Source organism: Trachurus japonicus, chromosome 15, assembly GCF_045865225.1.
Source record: "Trachurus japonicus isolate A0001 chromosome 15, Traja_1.0".
Taxonomy (NCBI): Eukaryota; Metazoa; Chordata; class Actinopteri; order Carangiformes; family Carangidae; genus Trachurus; species Trachurus japonicus.
Genome location: NC_140921.1, coordinates 216,400 through 238,726, shown reverse-complemented (window position 1 = coordinate 238,726; position 22,327 = coordinate 216,400). Strand labels below are relative to the sequence as shown.

The following is a 22,327-nucleotide window of genomic DNA, read 5'->3' as shown; positions in this document are numbered from 1 at the left end:
TTAGTAATGTAAATTGAGGGTTGGTTGTGGTGGTAATAGGATCTTGATGCTCAGAAAACAGGAACACAGGCGGACTTTTAATGTTTACTGTCCTCTTTTCTCGCCGGCCTCATCACCATGACAACCACAAACAATCACAACTACCACAACACTCACTGAATAAACGAGTCTGCCGCGGCTGTCTTATGACGGACCTCCGCGGTTTTTATTTTATTTTATTTTTTAATCATTTTCACAGTACCGTATTTTAAATTCACAGAACTTTAAGCATGTACGCAAATCGGGCAGCGCCCAAATGAAGTTTGTCCAAGTGGAGTTGCCGTAGGCAGCTGTCCAAGATGGCGGCCGGTCTGCGCATGCGCAGACCAGTTTTGTCACAGATCGGGTAACGTCGCAAATCGGGTAGCGACAATATACGTAGATGCCGCATTCGGGCTTGTTTGGAATGTCTCACGGCCGCCATCTTGAGGAGTAGTTCCTCCTGACAAGCAGTCAACAGTCAGAGGGTCTGACAGCTGTGAATCTGGCAAAATGCCAAACTTTAGTGCCGCGTACAGATCATCCCATGAAAGAAACGCCAAAACGAAGAGACATGGAATAACTTTTCTCAAGTAATAAGTTGTTTTATATTATATAACTATTATGAACTTGTTGAATTTGATGTAGGTGAGTTATCTGACATAAATGAAACTAACGTAACGTATCATACGGTGGGATATGTGTTACATTTAGTGCATATACCGGTAGTTAATATATTAATAGTTTGTTATTTTGTTGCCTGTATGTGTAGGCTAGCCGCTAGGCTTATCAGCTGTTTCCCCCGGCTGTGAGTTTGTGGTTGCCATGGTGATGAGGCCGGCGAGTGAGTGTAAACCACTGTAGGCTACCTATATAATTTGTGCTAGGCCATATTAAATCAGTTTCATGGCACTTACATTAACCCTAACTGCTAACGTGAGCTATATAGCTGAATTGTAGTGATTATATTAAAACAAACGGCTTGAAAATCGGTTGAAAATTCAGTCTGCCTCTGTAGATACAGTAAGTAAAAGTTAGACACCTCCTCCTCAAGATGGCGGCGGCGGCGACAATCCGTTCCAATGGGCAGCAGCGTCAGAGGCGGCATCTACGTTTATATATCTATGCAGGTGGTGTAGGTGACGTCACCATGGCGACCACATGGCGTCCTTTCTTTCCCGTGTCAGTTGGTGACATATTTTTTGTGGGACACCAGATCTGTAGTCACACTAAATACATTCTTCTGTTGCCGTGACAACAAACTGCTGGTTTCTCTTCATGAAACGTGATGTTTTAAACAGGTAGAGGACAGAGTCTTTTCTCATGGCGCAATTCAATCGGATCAGGAAATAAAACTTTCAGTCCTGTTCACTCACATGGAGACTTTTTCAGAGTTGAGTTCCCATGGCGACGTTACTTCCTGCTTCTGCTTAGGCTCTCTATAGCGCTGTATGTTAAACCAGTGGTTCTCAACGTGGGGTCCGGGGACCCCCAGGGGTCCTTGAGGGGGTTCAAGGGGGTCCCCAATTCTACCACTTTTTTTTTTTTTTTTTTTTTAGAATTTTTATTATCATATTTATTAATTTTTTTTATTTTATTTTTTTGAGAATTCTTTTTTAACCACTTCTTCCTACAAATGTTTAAAAGTTTTTGGAGAAATTGGACCACTTTTTTCCAGAAATTTCTGTATAATATTTCCAAAAATTCACGCCATTGACCCTAATTTGAATGTACAAAAAAAGTAACATTATTCAGTCTCAGAACAAATATTTGTTTATTTCTGGTGTTTGCTTGAAAATTTTGTCCAATGGGGGTCTGTGGTCTAATTTGTGTCAATTTAGGTCCTTGATGTAAAAAGGTTGAGAACCACTGTGTTAAAGATGTGTTAAACCAGGTTAAACCAGGTTTGTTTTTATGTATAGAGGAGGACTGGAGACCTGGACCTGGTGACCTGGATCAGGATCAGGACTGTTCTCACCTGAGAGAACATCTGTTTCACCTGCGTTATGTAAACACACACACACACACACACACACACACACACACACACACACACACACACACACACACACACACTCATTTCATAACAGATGCCGTATGTGTGTGTGTGTGTGTGTGTGTTCAACATCCATTTAATCAGCATTTAAAGTGATGGAGGCTGAATGTAGGTCACTGAGAGAGTGACAGGTAGGACACACACACACACACACACACACACACACACACACACACACACACACACACACACACACACACACACACACACACACACACACACACACACACACACACACACACACACACACACACACACACACAGTTGAAGGTCGTCTCTGTCAGTTTGAATAGGAAGTCATTTCACTGTCAGCAATTAATGTGGATGTGTGTGTGTTGTTGTTGTTGTTGTTGTGTGTGTGTGTGACCTACATTATAACACAATAAACAAATAAACAAACAGAGTGATGATGATGATGATGATGATGATGATGATGATGATGATGATGATGAGTTCAGGGTCAAAGTGACGAAGACGTTTTGTAACGACTTCACACGTTCTGTGTGTGTGTGTGTGTGTGTTACTGTTTTTGTGTGTGTGTTGTTATTGTTGTTGTTGTTGTTGTGTGTGTGTGCAGAGTTGGACTCAGTGTTGAGGCTTCACATCAGACGTTACCATGGAGACAGACTGTATCAGTGTTGTCACAGTGTCTAACGACATGAGGCCGTAGTGACCACTGGGCTCTTCACTGGGGGGGGCGAGGGGGGTCCATCAGGATCAGTCTGCAGCCGCTACACAACGCAGCTGCTCGTCTTTTAACTGGCACCAGCTTCACTCCACCGGCTTCCTGTCCAGTTTAGACGCACTCCCACGCCCTTAAATTAATAAATTCAATTAAATCAAATCAAATCAAATCATAAGAAATGAAAACACAGAACAAGTCAAGTAGAAATGATTTATTTATTTATTTTAAAGGGAAGATTATATGTTATTTATCTCTGGAACAAGCAACCAGCAATTAGATGTGTTTAATTTGGAGAACAATATACATGTGGACATAGGACCAAATGTTTTGGTGGATTGGACCGCCCTTTGTTGTTGGGGTCAACTCCAGACTCCTGCTACACTGGGTGGGTCTTAGATACTGAATGAAGAGCTCATAGCACTTCTCCTTATAGCAAATCAAACCTGTCCAACGTCTCCTGACGCTTAAAATCACAAACTACAGATTATGACATGTTGATTGATTTGGACTACAGAGAGCACCAGTTACAGTTTAATCACATGTTGAATAATGAGTGAAATTAAAACACTGATGGTCTCAAACTGAAGCAGAAAGATACCTGCTGGAAAAGATGATGAAAAAAATAAACAAGACCTGATCAAATAAAGTTTACACACAGTTAGCATGATTATTTGCCCTTTATATCCATTGTAAAATTGCTGTAATGAGCTGCTGGTGGTCATTAATTACAGGTAAATATTATTATGTTTTACATGCCCTTATGAGCTCCACTGCAGCAGTTGACACCGATGACTGCAGCTGTTACTCCACCTGCCACTACAGCTCCTACTGCAGCTCCTATTGGACCTCCAACAAATCCAACACCAGCTCCAACTGCTGCTCCAACACCTGCTCCAACTGCTGCTCCAGCTGCTCCAACAGCTCCAACACCTGCTGCAACAACTCCTCCAAGAATAGCAGCTACAGCTCGCCATACTTTTCGTGTAAAAGGGTTGTCTTCCTCTGCTCTTCTTCTTGCCTCCTGGCGGGTCATATTTGGATCTTCTCTCCGAAGACGTTCCATCTCTTCTTGTATGGCTCTCTCAGCTTCTTGGAGCATTTCATTGGTGTAGTGGCTTCCTCCGTTTCTCTGAACCATTTTGTTGATCTTCTCCAGAAGCTCACGGACCTGAGATGGGTCATTATCTCTGTTGTTGAAGACATGGTATCCTCCCTGGCACTGCCTGAGGAAGGCACTGAGAACTTTGTTTTTACCAGTTACTTGCTTTATAGTGACTTGGTCTGCTATCAGATCATCTCCATGGGTGAACAGGACCATGGTGTAAGCTGTTGTGTTTTTTCCAAATACTTCCAGAATGATTGTCACTGTTTCATTTTCTTCTTCTGTGAACCTGTTTGGCCGGATCACAACCAGGAACACATGAGGACCTGGAGCAGCCAGTGAGATGGATCTAACAATCTCTGTCGTCACCTGCTCTTCAGACTGGTTATTGTCAAACAGCCCTGGAGTATCAGTGACTTCCAGTGTTTGATTACCAAACTCGCCTGTTTCTGTCTTACACTCTGATGTGACTGAAGAAGATGACATCAACTTTTGAAAAGCTTTCCTCCCTAAGATGGTGTTTCCTGTTGTACTTTTCCCAGCTCCAGTTTTCCCAACCAACACGATCCTGAGGTCTGGCTCTGGTAGTTCTGTTGGAGAATTTCACAAACACATTTTTGATGTTGTAAAGAACAAACTCTGAATTCAATGTTAGCACTGTCACATGATCAGAACCCCTATTTTGTTTTTTTACATCAACCCCTGAGTCACCATTAATGCACTGTGGAAATTTATAGGTTAAACCAGGGGTTTTCAAAGTGTGAGGCGTGCCCCCCCTTGGGGGCGCCAGAGAGTTTGAGGGGGGGCGCGACATGAGAAATAAAAAAAAAGAAAAACTGAAAACATTCAAACAAAAGATGAGTTACATGTCACTTGCACATAGGGCTAAATGATTAATGTTTTTTGCAGTAGTATATAATTTGCAATTATACTGCGATATGATAAAACACAATCTTGTTGTAACACACAGGCTGCGATTATGCTCGACTGATGTGTCAGGGAGCAACACTCACTCCCGACGCGTCATAAACTGACGCTTGGTCAGGGCCCTTTCGCGTTGTGCACTGATGCCCAAGGTGCCCCTCAGCGCCTTGTTTCTTTATTCCGACGCAGGGGGATCTCAATTGATTCCAATACAATCCACTCCGCGGCGATATGTGACGCTCAGAGCAAGTGATCTGTGTTGCAGGGAGAGCGGAGCTCAGCTCAGCTGGCCTCAGGCTCGGCTGATAGCCCTACTGTACGTTGGCTGCGGAACTATTCTGGTTAGAAAAAGAAGAGCGTCAGGTGATGCAGCGTATAACTTCATATGAACGCAGCTCAAAGCGACCTGGTGCCTCACAGTGGCCAAGCTCAGATTTATACATTGGATCAGCTGTAGCACCGCGTGTCCTCCCGCGTAAAGCCGCAATATACCGCTCCTAAAAGAATAAAAAAAATAAAAAAATAAATGCACGTCGCGGTGGAGCTGTAAACAGCTGAGTTCTCCTCTACTACAGCTGAACAGCTGACATGTGGTCAAGACGTACAGAGACCTGTCACAGTCTCACCTGTGCATTGATACAAACTTCAACCTCAGACTGTCTGCTTCTCTGCTTCCCAGATGATCACACAGGGAGAGCATGAAGCTGCTTGTGTGATGAGTGTGTTACAGTCAGAGTTCTATATCAATGTTTAGGTTTATTAGTCAGTGCTTTATGTTGTCATGATAATTAATATATGCGTTTAATGAATCAAATATTGTTTTGGTCATAGTAACTGATAATAAATAGGCTATGTTTAATTCTCTCTCTTTTTTTGGGGGGGGGGCACACAGCTGTTTATTTTTCATTAAGGGGGGCTCAGTCTCTCACACTTTGAAAACCCCTGGGTTAAACAATCAAGGGGAATGGGCGTGCTCCAGTGTCTCACCATGTGCGTATCCCATGGCTCACAGGTCCCAACCACAGAGGCCTGGGATTGCCTGCCTGTCACAGGCTGTTACAACTTTTCCAACAAATTCAACACATATGGTCCCATATACTTCCCAAGGTTAATTTCTATGCAAATATGCTACATTTACGCCCACCAGCTGGATTTTGGGAGAAGATACAGGGGCTGACATTTAAATTCATATGGCAAAACCAGCACCCAAGAATTAGTAGCTCAACGCTTCAGAAGAGTAGGACCTCAGGAGGCCTCTCAGTACCTAACTTTGAAATGTATATCCTTTATGATGAAATCTGTATCAAGGTGGTTTGACAACAATGCAGACACACCTTGGGTGAACATAGAGAATCACATTGTATCCCCATACATGCTTAAAGTCCCTGGAAAGTGAAATTGGAGTTTTGTTTCAAAATATATTAAAAGCGTTCGAAATTTATTGATAAAAACATGCAAAAAGACTCATTTCTGTACAGCAGTGGCGTAGGCAGAATTTTAATTTTGGGTGGGCCAGTACAAAATTGGATGGGCCATCTTTTCTCAGAAGGACAGACCATTTCATATAGAGCGCACATCACTGTTAACCATTTTATTGCACAACTTTTTTCTTTTTTTTTTGTAACTTGCTCTTGACCAACACAATATTTGATACATACAGATGAAATGATCTTTCCTGCCACTATGATGATAAACTGTATTTAACTGTACCTATGTAAACAATACAACTCAGTAACCAATCACACAGCAGCTCCATGTTGTCCCTGTGTGGTGTTCAGGGACAGGTCAGGACAGTCTGAAGACAGAGCTCTGAGGGTGAAGTCTATAAAAATGAAATGCACCTGTGACAGTGACAGGTCTGTAGCTATGTCTTGACCACATGTCAGCTGATCAGCTGTAGTAGAGCAAGCTCCACTGTTCTCAGCTTTACCGCAACGAGCGCTTTTTTAAAATTTCTTTTTTTAATGAAGCTCCGGTAGCGACCGGCTAATAGATACAGGAGGATACTGTAAACCTGCATAGATCCACTGTTTATCAAAGCGTCACCGTGCTGAAGCACCGGGTCTGTTTGAGCTGCGGTCATGAAGTTAGAGGCTGCTTTCAAACTCTTCAGGCAGTGATCAGTTATCAGTGTCTGCAGCTTTTTGACTCGTTATAGCCTACTCACTGGTCTCGGTGTTTAAGCGATTGTGCTACATGACTGAGTCCAGTATTATACAACAGGTAACATGTCTCTTTTCACCTCCTCTCTCCCTTGTGTGCTCAGTGCGCTGCATCAACGTTTTAAACAAAGATCCGCTACATCTGTCGGCCTTGTTTATATTTCACAGAACAACTCCCATTGAAAACGATCGATTAACTGCAGTAAATTTAATTTAATCAATTACATTTTTCTTCTTATGAAACGTGGACGGGCGGGCCAGTGATTCATGTGGGCGGCACTGGTCCGGCCAGGCCCACTCCTGCCTACGCGCCTGCTGTACAGTGCTTAATTTTAGAGGTTAGGGTTTCACAGTTTCACTCTGCTTCAGTGGTCTTTGTTTTTAAGGGCAGGCCTACAGAGGGGGCGCCGTGACACACTGGCGTCCCTACTTTCATAACTCCTCCCATGTGCACAGTAATATTATAAATACTTCAAGAATGCCAACGAGCGTCTGCTGCCACTACCCCTAGAGCTACCAGCGCCGCCGGAGCTACCAGTCCACTAGCTTGGTCTCTGTCCTAATAAAATGTAATGCAGACTTATCAGGTCATTGTAAAACATTTATTTATTGATGTAAATGTGGTGTTATTTGAACATAGTCTATACAGATCCCAGAGGCAGCGCTGCGCCAGAGGTGGCAAAAGTACTCATATACTCAGCTCAAGCGTATAGCTCAAGCCCGTAGCTGCTCAGGTACGATGTGACAGTTAGCAGTAGTGTCAGCATAGTTGGCCGGCCGGTAGGCCATTTGATTGACAGTTGAAACTTGACGAAGCTCAGCAAGTGGGCGGGGCTTCTGTGCCTGCACCAGACATCCAGAGCTGCGAGAACTGCCTCATTTAGTCATGATTTTAAAACCTAATTTCACCTACTAAACGAATTTTTCTAGCATCCAAAATTGGCAGGATGGTTAATAGGACATATGTCTGGGATGTGATTAACTCAGAAAACGAATCCAGTGTCACTTTTCAGGGACTTTAAAGATGTTCTTCTCTCCGGCCTCTCCCAAAATTCTGTCAGAACAAATTTGGATCAATTATTGCAAACTCAATTCTAGTTTGGAATAACATAGCCAAATCAGTTAAATGGGATATGGTAAATGGTAAATGGACTTGCACTTATATAGCGCTTTTCTAGTCACTCGGACCACTCAAAGCGCTTTACACTGTAATGGTCGCATTCACCCTTTCACACACATTCATACAGCACTGCTCGCAGACAGGCTTTGGTAGATAATCATTCACACACATTCACACAGGGCAGGTGTGGGTTCAGTGTCTTGCCCAAGGACACTTCGACATGCAGACAGGGGGAGCCAGGAATCGAAACGCTGACCTTCCGGTTAGTGAACGACCCGCTCTACCACCTGAGCCACAGCCGCCCGATATGGAAGTGGCACTTAGATACACCAATTTTTTTTCAGAAATAATTTATTACTTAGGTGGTGAACCAATCATTTTCTCCTCTTGGCAAAATCAGGGAGTTCATACTTTGTCTGATGTGTATAATGAAGACTGCCTTAGATAATTTCATGAACTTAGACAAATCTATAATTTGCCTGGCTCCTCTTTCTTTTTTTATCTACAGTTGCACACAGCAATGCGTACATACTATGGTGTCCCATGGAATCAAACCCTATTAACTCATCCTCTAATGCATCTCGTGAACATTGCAAAATCGTTGCATCGTTTTTAATCTCTACATTTGCATGTTCTCCTACTTTTATTACCTTGTATGTTACAAATGCTACTGTCACGACCAAATTTCTCATGTGTGGGATTAATAAACATATCGTCTTATGCCATGTTGCTCATAATTGTCAGCTCCTCCCCTTTCACACGATCTGCCCATAGCTGAAAGGATAAAAGGGTTACTAAATCAAGATCAGCATCACAGAACAGGTTATACAGGATGTCTGTTGTTTGGTTCAGTGAAGTTAGACGTGAATGTTATCCTGGTTATGTTGAAGCTGTTTTATATAATAGACCTCAAAGCTGCTATGTTGTGGGTGTTACAAGTTCCTGGTTGGGTGGAGGCAACTGACCAACGTCCTTCACATAAATAAATTGATAGTATAGTAGAGAGTAAAGGGAAAAGGGGAGGCAGAGAGGGGGGGTGGCATGCAGCTGTTGCTCAGGAGTTATAGTGGGTCGTTCATTAAGTGGTTTGATTCCTAGCTGCACAATGAACCCACACTTTGATTGGATTTGCATTGAATGTGTGAATGTGTGAATGTGACGAACAGTGAAAAGTGCTATATAAGTGCAAGTCTATTTTCCTTGCATTGAAGGGCCACCCAAGCCAGGTTTTGATCCGGGACGGGCTGCAGCAAGGACTAGACTCTCTGCATATGGGGTGCCTGCTCTCTGCACTGAGCTAAACAGCGAACCTAAATAAAGGTTAGTTAAGGACATCCTGCCTCAGCAGGCACCACCTTCCTGCACCTTGTTGTCGTCTGTTGCAGTTTAGATTTTCTGTTCAGTTGATTTAACATTTCTGGTGCTCCACCAGCCAGCACAGGTGGTGTAGTCACATACCAGGTTCTGACCCAGTCTGGCTGGAGTGACTGGTATGTACAGTATGTGTTGCTATGGTCTCAGAGCACAGTCATGACACATGATGATGTTTATATCCATCACAGCCAAACCTGCTAAGCAGGATTCCTATTATTGTTAACAACAAATTAAAATGTCCCAATAGAAAGCTTCAGTCTTGACCTGCAGTAAGGGGTCACATCCACACACAGACTGAAGCTTTTGCTAAGAACCACTGAAGTCAAGCAATTCTACTTTAATACATTCACTTTGCTTTGACAGACTCAAGGAAGTAAGCCAAAATCTTCCAATAGTGATTTGCATCATTTTTGAATTGAATTGATTGAATTGAAAATACTTTATTAATCCCTAGGAGGGAAATTCAGATCGTCCAGCATCTTACATAACCTAAAATAATATGATAAATGATAGAAAATGATATAAAAAGTAAAAAAAATACAAAATAAAACACACGTATAGCCTAACAAATGGCATTGTGCATCTTAATGGCACCAGGAATAAAGGATTTGTTGCCACCATCATGATAATATCACAAATGTACCATTGTAATCTAGACAGATACTAGACTTTTGTTCATTTCATTATTTGTACTAGTAAAGAAAGGCTGACTTTATTTTTGCCTTGTCACAGTTTCACATATATGACTGCATATAGCCATGTTTGTAACAGAACATGCACACACACACACACACACAGGTCAGCTGATTGTACTGTCATTTAAGAGTGGAGGAGAGGTATCCATGAACAGTCGGTCTGAAATTAATTTAGAGACGAACATTACGGCTTTCAAAAGTGGACAAATGTGAAAGTTTTAAATGTTCTTACCAAGCGTACTGTATCTGTTGCCCATGTTGGTCTTTGACAGGCAGGTGCTCTGTGGAGTCTTGTCTTGTTGGTTTATTCTTGGTGAATAGTTTCATTTTGATCTTCATCTCTATATTATGGTCTGGCCACAGCCCCTCCCTTTGCACACATCACATCTGTGTTCAGCCAAGAGCTCAGAGATCAGAACTCTAGATATGTAACAGACTACTAGAGCCAAATTCAGTCGTGTTTTTATACGTAGTTTAAGGCACAAAAAAATAAAATCAACAGAGACAACTCAGAGTTTTCAGTGTGATAAAGGTGTAAGTGAAAGTGTCTGTGAAGGTGTTAAAGGTAGGGGAGAGTGGGGTAAGGTGAGACACCCCCTGTATCTAGAAAACGGAACACATTTTTGGTCATGTGACCATTATGTTTTCAAGCCCCTTCCATTTCCCCATGGTCATGAAGAAGAGGACCTCATGATGCTGTGGAAAGCATGGTTTTTTTCGTGTAAAGGCCCTTTCACACCGGAGACGTATTTTTCGTGCGAATAATTCGCGCATCAATATTTTTTTTCGAACCCCGGTTTTCATCACGGTCCTTTCACACCGACCGCGAATGTGTCGCGGCGAAAATGCGACATAATTTTTTTTTGGAGCGAGGTCGATTTTTCTGAGCTTTCGCCCGGCGAATAAACGCATCAACCAATCATGTGGCGTGAAAAGGAGGTACGTCACACCCCCCACGTCAGAACACACACAGCTTTGAGCGTTTCACCGTCTTTGCTCTGATCTCTGCCAGCCAGCCCCTCCACCTGCCGTCTCTCTGGAGTACGGTCACACCGCACGTACACACACGCACACACACACACACACACACACACGGGCGCAGGGACACGTGCTTGGCCGCTAATGTAAACAATAAATAACCTGTGTCTCGGAGGAGAGGAGAGGAGGAGGAGAGGAAAAGGAGGAGGAGGAGGAGGAAGAGGAAAAGGAGGAGGAGGAGAGGAGAGGAGGGGGGGGGGTGGTAAGTGGAAAGAGGAGAGGAGGAGGAGAAATAGCAATAGAGTGTGTTCATACTGTCAGGACAGTGATCAGATATTGATCAGATATTAATCAGTGATCAGACAGTAGCTGCTGCTGTGTTGAGTAAAGTTGGTAACAAGACAACAGTGGCATAGCGACGTGAGGGATAATTAACAGATTAAAGACGTGACGTGGAGGCGAAGAACCACCGTCGCAAAGCGAAACTTTGGAATCTAATTGTCGCATCGTCGCATATTCGTGTCGCCGTCGGTGTGAATGGTTTTGATGCAAAATATTTGGCCGCAAATATTTGGCAATTTCGTGTCGTTTATTCGTTACGTCCGCGGTGTGAAAGGGCCTTAAAAGTAAATTTTCTTGCTGTCAACTTAATCAACTGTTGTGCCAAAGCAAACTGATTCACGTAGAAAAACTTATGTGATACTTGATGATGAACTACCAACACATAAAACCATGTGATGATGCTGGCTGAAAATTAGCCTGAATTTCTAAGAGAGCCCTCCTAAGCCTCTTGCCTTCTTCCCCCCCACCCACATACAGACTATTGTTCACCAGCTTGGGGCCACAGCCTCAATATGGGGCGGCAGCTCTACCAAGTGAGCTAATCACCACCCCTTATCCAACATTTTAAACAGCTGGAAAACCCTTTAAGCTCAGTGTTCTCCCTTTGTCTTTGTTGGATTGTCTGTATTTCTACCTCATACCATGTCCTGGGTTGTCCCTGTGTGTTCCTCCAGTTCCTTGTGAGTAAAATAAAATCATTTTTCATCAATCTGCTAGTATTTACATATTTGAAAGCCTTTTAAAAGGGATATTTTGTTTTGTGTGCCACTAACACTGATCTCAAAATGAGATCCATCATAAGAAAAGAAACAAGTCAAGTAGAAGTAAGTGATTTATTCAAAGTAGAATACATGATATTTATAAAATGTATTTTTTAGAGCTTTTTTTCAACTTTAATGGACAGCACAGTTGAGAGAGAGAGACAGGAAATGGACAGAGAGGGGGGAAAGGGCTGCCAAATGTGAGATTCGAACCAAGGCTGCTGCCTGCAGTGAGAACTGTAGCCTCAACACATGGGGCGGCAGCTCTACCAACTGAGCTGAACAACACCCCAAGTACATGACATTTATGGAACAGTTAAGTTTTGGATCTTTGTTGATAAAGTGTGGTTAGTGAGGATTACATATATACTGTAGCTGCATGTGATTCTTTAGATCTAAGCACAGCTGATCACAGTACCTAAGAACTTTTGGAATGTGCCAATTCTTGTCAGTCAGCAGAGTTAAGGTAGCAGTTGGAAAATTAATTAACCCAGGCCTTATCAGGGGACATTGATTGTCTTCAATGGTCATGTCTGTGAAGGTTTCTAATAGCCAATTCCAAAGTAGCAACAATTTTTCAACAATCTTCAAAGATAAAGGGGAGCAAGACATGACAACAAAATTGTGACAAGACAGTTCACGTCTTCAGTCATTTCTATATCTCTTACCAATTATCATATGTATATATATATATTTTAAATATATTTTTAGGGCTTTTTCGCTTTTGATGACAGGATAGTTCAGAGAGTGACAGGAAATAGGAGGCAAGGGGGGAATGACAGGCAGGATAGGGCCACTCGGCACGGGATTTGAACCAGGGTCATCACCTGCAGTGAGGACTGTAGCCTCAACAAATGGGGCGAGTGCTCTACCAAGTGAGCTAAACACCGCCCCACTAATTGTCATTTTTAATAAGAACCTCTCCTCAGATCTTCTCCAATACAATACCGGCATCATGGCCAACACAATAAAGTGAACACAAAGTGAACATGTTAAAAAAACTCTAGTCCTTAGTAAGTAGATATTTAGAGGAGTAAATGAGCCAATATGAAGAGGCCAGCTCTGCAGTTCAATGGACTGATGGGAGATTTGTGCCCAGATTTAGTCGTCACCTGTATTAAAGAGTCTTAGATAGTGAATTACCACGTTTACATGATGTTTTTAAAGCGGAATTAATTAATTCCGCTTTAAATAGTTTGGAATTAAAATATTTTCCTTCGAGTTTACATGGACATAATAATTCCGAATTAGGGTTTACATGGAAAACACGTTAAATCGCCTTTATTTAATTCCGCTCAACGTCTGGAGGTCGGGAAGCGTTCTGATTGGACAGAGGGTACACGTGTTTACGCATTTACGTCTACCGGAAGAAAACAAACTCCATTCTCAGTGTGTGAAGTGAACAGAGCTGCAGCCGCTCCGCTGCTCCTGAACCTAACAACAACTTAGAAGCAGAAAGTTTCTCCTCTTAACTGCCAGGATGGCCTTCCCTTCCCTGAGTGTGTGAGCCTGGCCGCCCCCGCCGCCGCTGCCGCTACTGCTACGGCGGGGAAGGCCAAGCTCCTTCCCCGCCGGGCTCACACACCCTCACTGCCCGGATCGCCTTCCCCGGTGTGTGAGCCACCGGCGGCCGGGCAGCGGGGTCTGTGGAGCGGGTTCATGAAGCCTGGTTGTCCAGACATGACTCACTCACAACACTGCGGCTGTAACGTTATGTTGTGTGTGTTGTAACCTACTTTTCACGGTTAAATTATCACCGCGACACACACACAGAGCGGCGAGTCAGTTAATACGCATGCGCAGAACGACCGGAATTAATTTTTAAAAGAATAAACGTTTACATGATAGAGGAATTAATTAATTCCGATTTAAAATAGGAATAAACCACCCACTTAATTCGGAATTAAGTTTAAATCCGAATTATATTTTCACTCGGAATTAAGTGTTTACATGATCTTTTTAAAGCGGAATTAACTTTAATTCAGAATTAAATGATTTTAATTCGGAATTAACCCTCTCATGTAAACGGGGCAATTGAAGAGCTCATAGCACTTTTAAGGGTAAAGGGCTTTCTCCTTATACAGTAGCAGTGTTAATTCAAGCAAATCAAACCTGTCCAACGTCTCCTGACACTTAAAATCACAAACTACAGATTATGACATGTTGATTGATTTGGACTACAGAGAGCACCAGTTACAGTTTAATCACATGTTGAATAATGAGTGAAATGAAAACAATGATGGTCTCAAACTGAAGCAGAAAGATACCTGCTGGAAAAGATGATGAAAAAAATAAACAAGACCTGATCAAATAAAGTTTACACACAGTTAGCATGATTATTTATTTATATCCATTGTAAAATTGCTGTAATGAGCTGCTGGTGGTCATTAATTACAGGTAAATATTATTATGTATTACATGCCCTTCTCCTCTTCACTACAGCAACTATACCGATGACTGCAGCTGTTATTCCACCTACAGCTAAAGCTCCTACTGCAGCTCCTATTGGACCTCCAACAAATCCAACAGCAGCTCCAACTTCTGCTGCAACAGCTATTTCAATACCTATTCCAATCGCTGCTCCAGCTGCTGCTCCAGCTGCTCCTCCAAGAATAGCAGCTACAGCTCGCTTTACTTTTCGTGTAAAAGGGTTGTCTTCCTCTGCTCTTCTTCTTGCCTCCTGGCGGGTCATATTTGGATCTTCTCTCCGAAGACGTTCCATCTCTTCTTGTATGGCTCTCTCAGCTTCTTGGAGCATTTCATTGTTGTAGTGGCTTCCTCCGTTTCTCTGAACCATTTTGTTGATCTTCTCCAGAAGCTCACGGACCTGAGATGGGTCATTATCTCTGTTGTTGAAGACATGGTATCCTCCCTGGCACTGCCTGAGGAAGGCACTGAGACCATTATTTCTACAAGTTATATCTTCTATGGAGACTCCTTCTGCCTTCATATCGTCTCCACAAGTGAACATGACCATGGTGTAAGACATTGCCTCATCTCCAAAGATCTTCTTAATCATTGTCACTGTTTTATTTTCTTCTTCTGTGAACCTGTTTGGCCGGATCACAACCAGGAACACATGAGGACCTGGAGCAGCCATTGAGATGGATGTAACAATCTGTGTCGTCACCTGCTCTTCAGTCTTGTCAGTGTCAAACAGCCCTGGAGTATCAATGACTGCCAGTATTTTATTATCGAACTCCCCTGTTTTCTTCTGACACTTCAGTGTCACTGTGGAGGCAGATATTTTAGAAATAAAAGCCTTCTCCCCTAAGATGGTGTTTCCTGTTGCACTTTTCCCAGCTCCAGTTTTCCCAATCAACACGATCCTGAGGTCTGGCTCTGGTAGTTCTGTTGGAGAATTTCAAAAACACATTATTGCTGTAAACAATTCCAAACTTGAAGAGCGGCCAATAATGACCAGTGGATTAATTGTGATTAAACCATTCTAACTCTCTGTAATCAACTAATAGGATAACATGAATAAATGAGATTCTATCCAGCCTTAAGTTGACAAGTATACATTCAAGCTACATAATGAATCAGACAAGAGAAAGTGTGCAAACACATCTGAAGACTACTGCCAACATACAGTGGGAGCCACATAGAAATTCCCCTGCCATGCTGTTCCCATGCTGTTCCCATGCTGTTCCCATGCTGTTCCCATGAGAGTTCCAGCAGAGCTCCAGCAAAGTCCCAGCAGCTGGAGTGACCCCCTCCTTTTCCTGGGCGTGATTAGTTTTTACTGGAACTCCACCCATTCAATGAAATACATGACATGACCAGGAGATGGCGCTTCTCTCACAGAACAGTACATATCGCCAGAGGCGGCATTTAAAGTGCCGCCGCTGGTGGTGAGTGGAAATTCACATAATTCATAGAACCACGAGTACATGTTTGATTTAAGAAGTGAAATTATAACAGACCTAGCTACTGGAGATGCGCTGGCCACTGTTTTATCTGGAAATAAATTGTTGTAGCTAATAATACCTACTGTCAATTTTTTTTATCACAATTTATTTACTGTGATTCTACATTTAAATAGGAAAAACTAAGGGAGTGATGAAAAGCCTTTTTAAGATGTTTGCAGTTGCAGGTATTCAGTGCATGCCTTCAACCAGGGAATTAGCATTATCATTGCTCAATCTTTTGTTTGCACTAATGGGCCACCTATTGGTCACCCATTGTCACACAAATCGCACAGAGCCTGCAATGGAGCTGGCTGTTCAACTTTGAAGGAGGACCGGGGAGGCTTATGTTAGAAGGCTAGCTGGACCAGACTCTCTCCTGAGCAACAACACACTCCAAACCCCTGAACATTCACACCTGCTCCTGAGCATTACCATCTCCAAGCATCCCCCACCGCTTTGACTATGAATTGATTAGAAAATGAGCAGGTGTTTCCTTAGAAGGTCCAGCTTTAAACATTTTTATTTTCATTATTATCTATCTTACAAAAAATGTTGTAATTTTGCAACAGTGCTTCATGGCAGAGGTTAGGAAAGGCACATGTGGCAAGGTGAACAGGGTCCAGGGCGGGCTTCGAACCCCAGACTCTCGGGTAACAGTCATGTGCGCTAACCATTCGGCCAAAGGCACATCCCCTTGGCCAAGTAGCCAGGGCGCATGATCAATAGGAGGCATAGTGACAGGACCCTCAACTGTCACACACACACACACACACACACACACACACACACAAGTCAGACAGGATTGCAGATGGTCTGAACATATGGAGTCAGTGCTGGAATTTCATTTAACTCTGTACTTCCCCTGGATTAAATTTATTAATTAAATGTATTGATTTTTCACTATAATTTACTAGTTATAGCACTAGCCTATACTGTCAATCCCCCTATAAACCCCATTCCGATTTGATATCACAACTTCACAAAGTTGAAGACACCTGCTGCACCTAGTCTAATCTTTGTATGACTGAATTATTCTGCATAAGACCCTGACTAATACTCATAGTAATGCTGCATTAGCATCAAAACAAAGTAGGCTAAATAAAAAATGATCATACATATATAGTCTAAGAAAAAAAGTGGAAAAGTCAGGGGCCCACTTTAGTATTCTTTCAGGGGCCCCAGAATTCCTAGCAAAGGCCCTGATGTTCAGGCCCTGACTTGCTTATTTCACTCAGTGGACCGGCGGATCAGCTGGTGTGCAGTGCGCGTTGTACAGTATAGCCTACTGTATTCTCTCTCTCTCTCTCTCTCTCTCTCTCTCTCTTTCTCTCTCTCTTCACAAGACACAGGTTGACGTGTGTGGGGTGAGATGGAAATAAGAGCAGAGCGCACCTTCGCTCTCATGTTGAGTTCCATATTAAGACAGGTGCGTCAGTGCCAGTAGATCGCGCGTCAGGCATTTGGCTCTCCTAATGGGAATGGCTGGTTTGACGTGACTTTATCATTAAAAGTGAAAAAAAAAAGAGAGAGAGAGCTGTCAACCACTCTAGACGCGTCAGGTCAGCATAGCGCAGGGGGAGGGATATTAGTATTCTGTGGTGAAAAATACACTCATTCATGAAATTTTATTGAGAATTTTACAGAGGTGCACAGCGCATGTTCACGGTGTCCAGCGACTCTGATCCCTACACCGCAGCCGCCAGCAACAGACTTTTACAAAATAAAAGCATGTGAGCAACATGCATTAATGCGTGATAAAATTAATGTCGGCGTTAATAGTTTAATGAGTTGCCATAACGCAACTTGCACAGCCCTAATAAATACACAAATGTAGCCCGTGGCTCTGAGACGTGACTCACTGTGGTCACTAGAAATGTATTTATTTATTTGCGGATCGGAAGTGAATGAGCAAGCCAGAGATGCACAGCAGATTTCATGGTTGCCGACTGGCAATAACTGAAAGAGGGGCTTGTAAAAAACTGTTTATATTACAGGTTTCACACAAACAAACAACAAACATCCAGTAGCCCATGTTAAGTCTCAGCTGTGCCATGGCGAGGGCGCACGACGCACAATCATGGTGTTTTAATTTATGAACCTCATAATTATTTCTCTTTCCTCTTGTTTGAATATAAGGGCGGTCACTTAGGACCACACTTTAATTTTACACATACAGTCTCATGCGTGTATATTCACGGACATGTTGGCATGCTGTTTATTTATTTGTTAGGGTTTATTTGCGCACCGTATGCTTCAGTGTTACCATTAAAACCACCACAAGGCAAACATTTACTAGAATGCAAAATCTGTAGACAGGTAAACTGCGAGTGATATACATTTTTATTTGTGCTCTGTCGGTGTTTATTTATCTTTGAAGCTACTTATAGATCGCCTGTTTTGGAGGCAATTATAGCAATTCATCTGAGGGAAAAAAGAAAGGAGGAGGAAAAGTGATTGACAGATTAACTCGGGTCAAAATCACTGCTCCTCCCCGTGGACAAATGAGACACTGCAGCTGATTTTCACACGGGCTGCAGAGGGGCGTTAACAGTCGTGGCTGCGTTCGCTACGTCATCGCGGGGGATTAAATTATCGCCACGGGCCAAGCGGGAGCCCGTCACGGATCCGCCACGGACCCATCACGGTCCCACAGTGGTCCCACCAGGGACCAGGGGGAACTTCTAGGTGGCTACATCTGTAGAATCCAGCAAGCTAGTTAATGAACTGTGCATCTGTTATAACCCCTGATATATGCTTCTATATGCAATTCCATAATATTATATCCAGTGTTTCTTTTTTAGTCTAGGCATGAGCATGTTGACATTTTGCCTTCTTGAGTATGACATCACCATCAACTGACCTGCAGGTGTCAGAGTTTACCCTCTGTTTATATAATTAATGTGAATGCTGAAAGCACACACACATTTTTTTTCACAGCATCAGGAGAAGGAGCTCACCTTTGTAACTTGCTGTTAAGTGCTTTTTAATTCATTTTAATTCACCAAAAAATAGTCACAGGTCACAAAAAAGTCCTCTTCTTACTTGGTGTGGCTAATTTCTGCACTTTCCTTACTTTTTTTTTTTAAGCAGGAGCCAGTGATCCTCTTATTAAAGGTTTTCTTTGCCCTCACATACTGTCTCTGTCTGTAGCCTAGTGGTTAGCTCACTGGGCTCAAGACCTGAAGGTTGCTGGTTCAAATCTTGCCTCAACAACAATTATAATGAATTATTTTCCCAGTCGTCCTCTGTTGACTTCTGATAACTTGCTTCATGTTGAAACTGCTGCTCTCAGCCTGAAATTCACAGAAATTTTCATTGTAAGTCATTCAAGCTTGACTCTCAAGCTTTCTTGAAGTTGACAGTGTTTCCAACAGGTGCAGCTTTGGGCTCGTTAACTTCAGAGTGAGACAGAGTGCAGCTCATCAACAGACAACAGTCTCTGCTACTGTGTGTGCACTGTGGCCTAGAGGCAGAGTGGAAGTCTACTGACCATGAGGTTGTGGGTTCAATTCCTACCTCGGTCAAACATTTGTATGGTGATCACTGCTTGCACTATTTGCTAATTCTGCAACAGCGTTCAGCTGCTTTCAGCATTCACATGCATTTCCATCAGGAAATGCTACTTTATCTAGTTTTATTCTATTCTTGTAAATAACTGTATTTATTCCTGAAACATTTTGCTTCATAACAGTATCTTTGTTTTACATCGTTTTTAATCTCTACATTTGCATGTTCTCCTACTTTTATTACCTTGTATGTTACAAATGCTACTGTCACGACCAAATTTCTCATGTGTGGGATTAATAAACAGTCTTATGTCTCGTGTCATGTTGCTCATATTTAACAGCTCCTCCCCTTTCACATGATCTGCCCATAGCTGGAAGGATAACCTCAGGGTAAATAAATCAAGTGATGTTCAGCTTCACAGAACAGGTTATACAGGATGTCTGTTGTTTGGTTCAGTGAAGCTTGACGGCAAAGTGTTATCCTGGTTATGTTGAAGCTGTTTTATATAATAGACCTCAAAGCTGCTATGTTGTGGGTGTTACAAGTTCCTGGTTGGGTGGAGGCAACTGATCAACGTCCTTCACATAAATAAATTGATAGTATAGTAGAGAGTAAAGGGAAAAGGGGAGGCAGAGAGGGGGGGTGGCATGCAGCTGTTGCTCGGGAGTTATAGTGGGTCGTTCATTAAGTGGTTTGATTCTTAGCTGCACAATGAACCCACACTTTGATTGGACTTGCATTGAATGTGTGAATGTGACGAACAGTGAAAAGTGCTATATAAGTGCAAGTCAATTTTCCTTGCAGTAAAGGGCCACCCAAGCCGGGTTTTGATCCGGGACGGGCTGCAGCAAGGATTAGACTCTCTGCATATGGGGTGTCTGCTCTGGGGAGCATACATCAGTCCGACTGCCCAAAAGTCCGACGGCTCATTTCTCCGACTACCCATTCTACTGTGTTAAGGTTAGGTTTAGGGTAAGGTTAAGGGTTAGGGCTACTTAAGTCGGAGAAGTGGGAGGTCGGACTAATGGACGCAAAAATAAAGAAATGTATGGTCGGAGAAATGGGTAGTCGGACAGACGCCATGCGCCCGTCTGCTCTCTGCACTAAACTAAACAGCGAACCTAAATAAAGGTTAGTTAAGGACATCCTGCCTCAGCAGGCACCACCTTCCTGCACCTTGTTGTCGTCTGTTGCAGTTTAGATTTTCTGTTCAGTTGATTTAACATTTCTGGTGCTCCACCAGCCAACACAGGTGGTGTAGTCACATAGGCTACTAGGTTCTGACCCAGTCTGGCTGGAGTGACTGGTATGTACAGTATGTGTTGCTATGGTCTCAGAGCACAGTCATGACACATGATGATGTTTATATCCATCACAGCCAAACCTGCTAAGCAGGATTCCTATCATTAAGAACAAATTAAAATGTCCCAATAGAAAGCTTCAGTCTTGACCTGCAGTAAGGGGTCACATCCACACACAGACTGAAGCTTTTGCTAAGAACCACTGAAGTCAAGCAATTCTACCTTAATACATTCACTTTGCTTTGACAGACTCAAGGAAGTAAGCCAAAATCTTCTAATAGTGATTAGCATCATTTCTTAATTGAATTGATTGAATTGAAAATATTTTATTAATCCCTAGGAGGGAAATTCAGATCATCCAGCAGCTTACATAACCTAAAATAATATGATATAAATAATAGAAAATGATATAAAAAGTAAAAAAAGAAAAACAAAATGGCATTGTGCATCTTAATGGCATCAGGAATTAAGGATTTGTTGACAACATCATGATAATATACACATGTACCATTGTAATCTAGACAGGTACTGGACTTTTGTTGTTACTGTCATTTAAGAGGGGAGGAGAGGTATCCATGAACAGTCGGTCTGAAATGAATTTAGAGACGAACATTACGGCTTTCAAAAGTGGACAAATGTGAAAGTTTTAAATGTTCTTACCAAGCGTACTGTATCCGTTGCCCATGTTGGTCTTTGACAGGCAGGTGCTCTGTGGAGTCTTGTCTTGTTGGTTTATTCTTGGTGAATAGTTTAATTTTGATCTTCATCTTTATATTATGGTCTGGCCACAGCCCCTCCCTTTGCACACATCACATCTGTGTTCAGCCAAGAGCTCAGAGATCAGAACTCTAGATATGTAACAGACTACTGGAGCCAAATTCAGTCGTGTTTTTATACGTAGTTTAAGGCACAAAAAAATAAAATCAACAGAGACAACTCACAGTTTTCAGTGTGATAAAGGTGTAAGTGAAAGTGTCTGTGAAGGTGTTAAAGGTATGAAGAGTTACACTGATCTGAAACAAAGAAAGAAAGTTAGTTGTAATTGTAGTTTAAGGGTGAATTCCAGTTCCCCCCTTAGCCCTCGGCCTTAACCCGTTCGTTTTGTGCGTTCACGTGAAGTGGTGTTGTCCTGGTTCTGGTCCAGACGAGGGTTAGGGGGAAGTGGTCGGGCTATCTGGACCTTCAAACCGAGGGCTATGACAGGTTTCCCAGAATGCATCTCGCAGCAACCGGCAGCTGTTTTATTTCTGGCTGTAGCGCTGTTATTACGTCACTTTGTTAAGTTTTAATATGTTTTCATGTGAGAAAGTAGCTGTTTAGATCCCAATGTGAGGTCGGTTTATCCACATGAGGCTGTTCAGACGTTTGCTCCCATGTTTCTGGGAGAAGTG

The 22,327-nt window shown here is 42.6% G+C and overlaps 3 protein-coding genes across 4 annotated transcripts in view; 1 reads left to right on the top strand and 2 right to left on the bottom strand.

Moving 5' to 3' along the window:
• The window catches only part of yipf3 (Yip1 domain family, member 3), a 302,848-nt gene that overhangs the window by 144,024 nt on the left and 136,497 nt on the right, over nucleotides 1-22,327 (top strand). The window lies entirely within an intron of this gene.
• On the bottom strand, nucleotides 3,508-6,321 carry LOC146972895 (GTPase IMAP family member 9-like). The gene is made up of 3 exons (XM_085799103.1): nucleotides 6,305-6,321; nucleotides 5,475-5,523; nucleotides 3,508-4,440 (listed from the first exon to the last, which is right to left on the bottom strand). The coding sequence occupies exons 1-3, from the start codon at nucleotides 6,319-6,321 to the stop codon at nucleotides 3,508-3,510; spliced, it is 999 nt and encodes a 332-aa protein (XP_085655229.1).
• LOC146972894 (GTPase IMAP family member 9-like) lies at nucleotides 13,513-21,621 on the bottom strand. The gene is made up of 3 exons (XM_085799102.1): nucleotides 21,597-21,621; nucleotides 14,669-15,568; nucleotides 13,513-13,538 (listed from the first exon to the last, which is right to left on the bottom strand). Exons 1-3 carry the CDS (start codon nucleotides 21,619-21,621, stop codon nucleotides 13,513-13,515), a joined length of 951 nt encoding a protein of 316 aa, XP_085655228.1.

Bases quoted from the DNA above. Each gene is read 5' to 3' on its own strand.
- LOC146972895 (XM_085799103.1), bottom strand. The intron at 4,441-5,474 runs GTGTGATCATCT...GAACTACCAGAG, and splicing joins AGCAGCTTCATGCTCTCCCT to CCAGACCTCAGGATCGTGTT.
- LOC146972894 (XM_085799102.1), bottom strand. From the start codon at position 21,621: ATGGGCAACGGATACAGTACGCTTG. The intron at 15,569-21,596 runs GTAAGAACATTT...ATTCTCCAACAG, and splicing joins CAACGGATACAGTACGCTTG to AACTACCAGAGCCAGACCTC. The intron at 13,539-14,668 runs GTATAGTTGCTG...CTGTCCAATCAG, and splicing joins AATAACAGCTGCAGTCATCG to AACGCTTCCCGACCTCCAGA.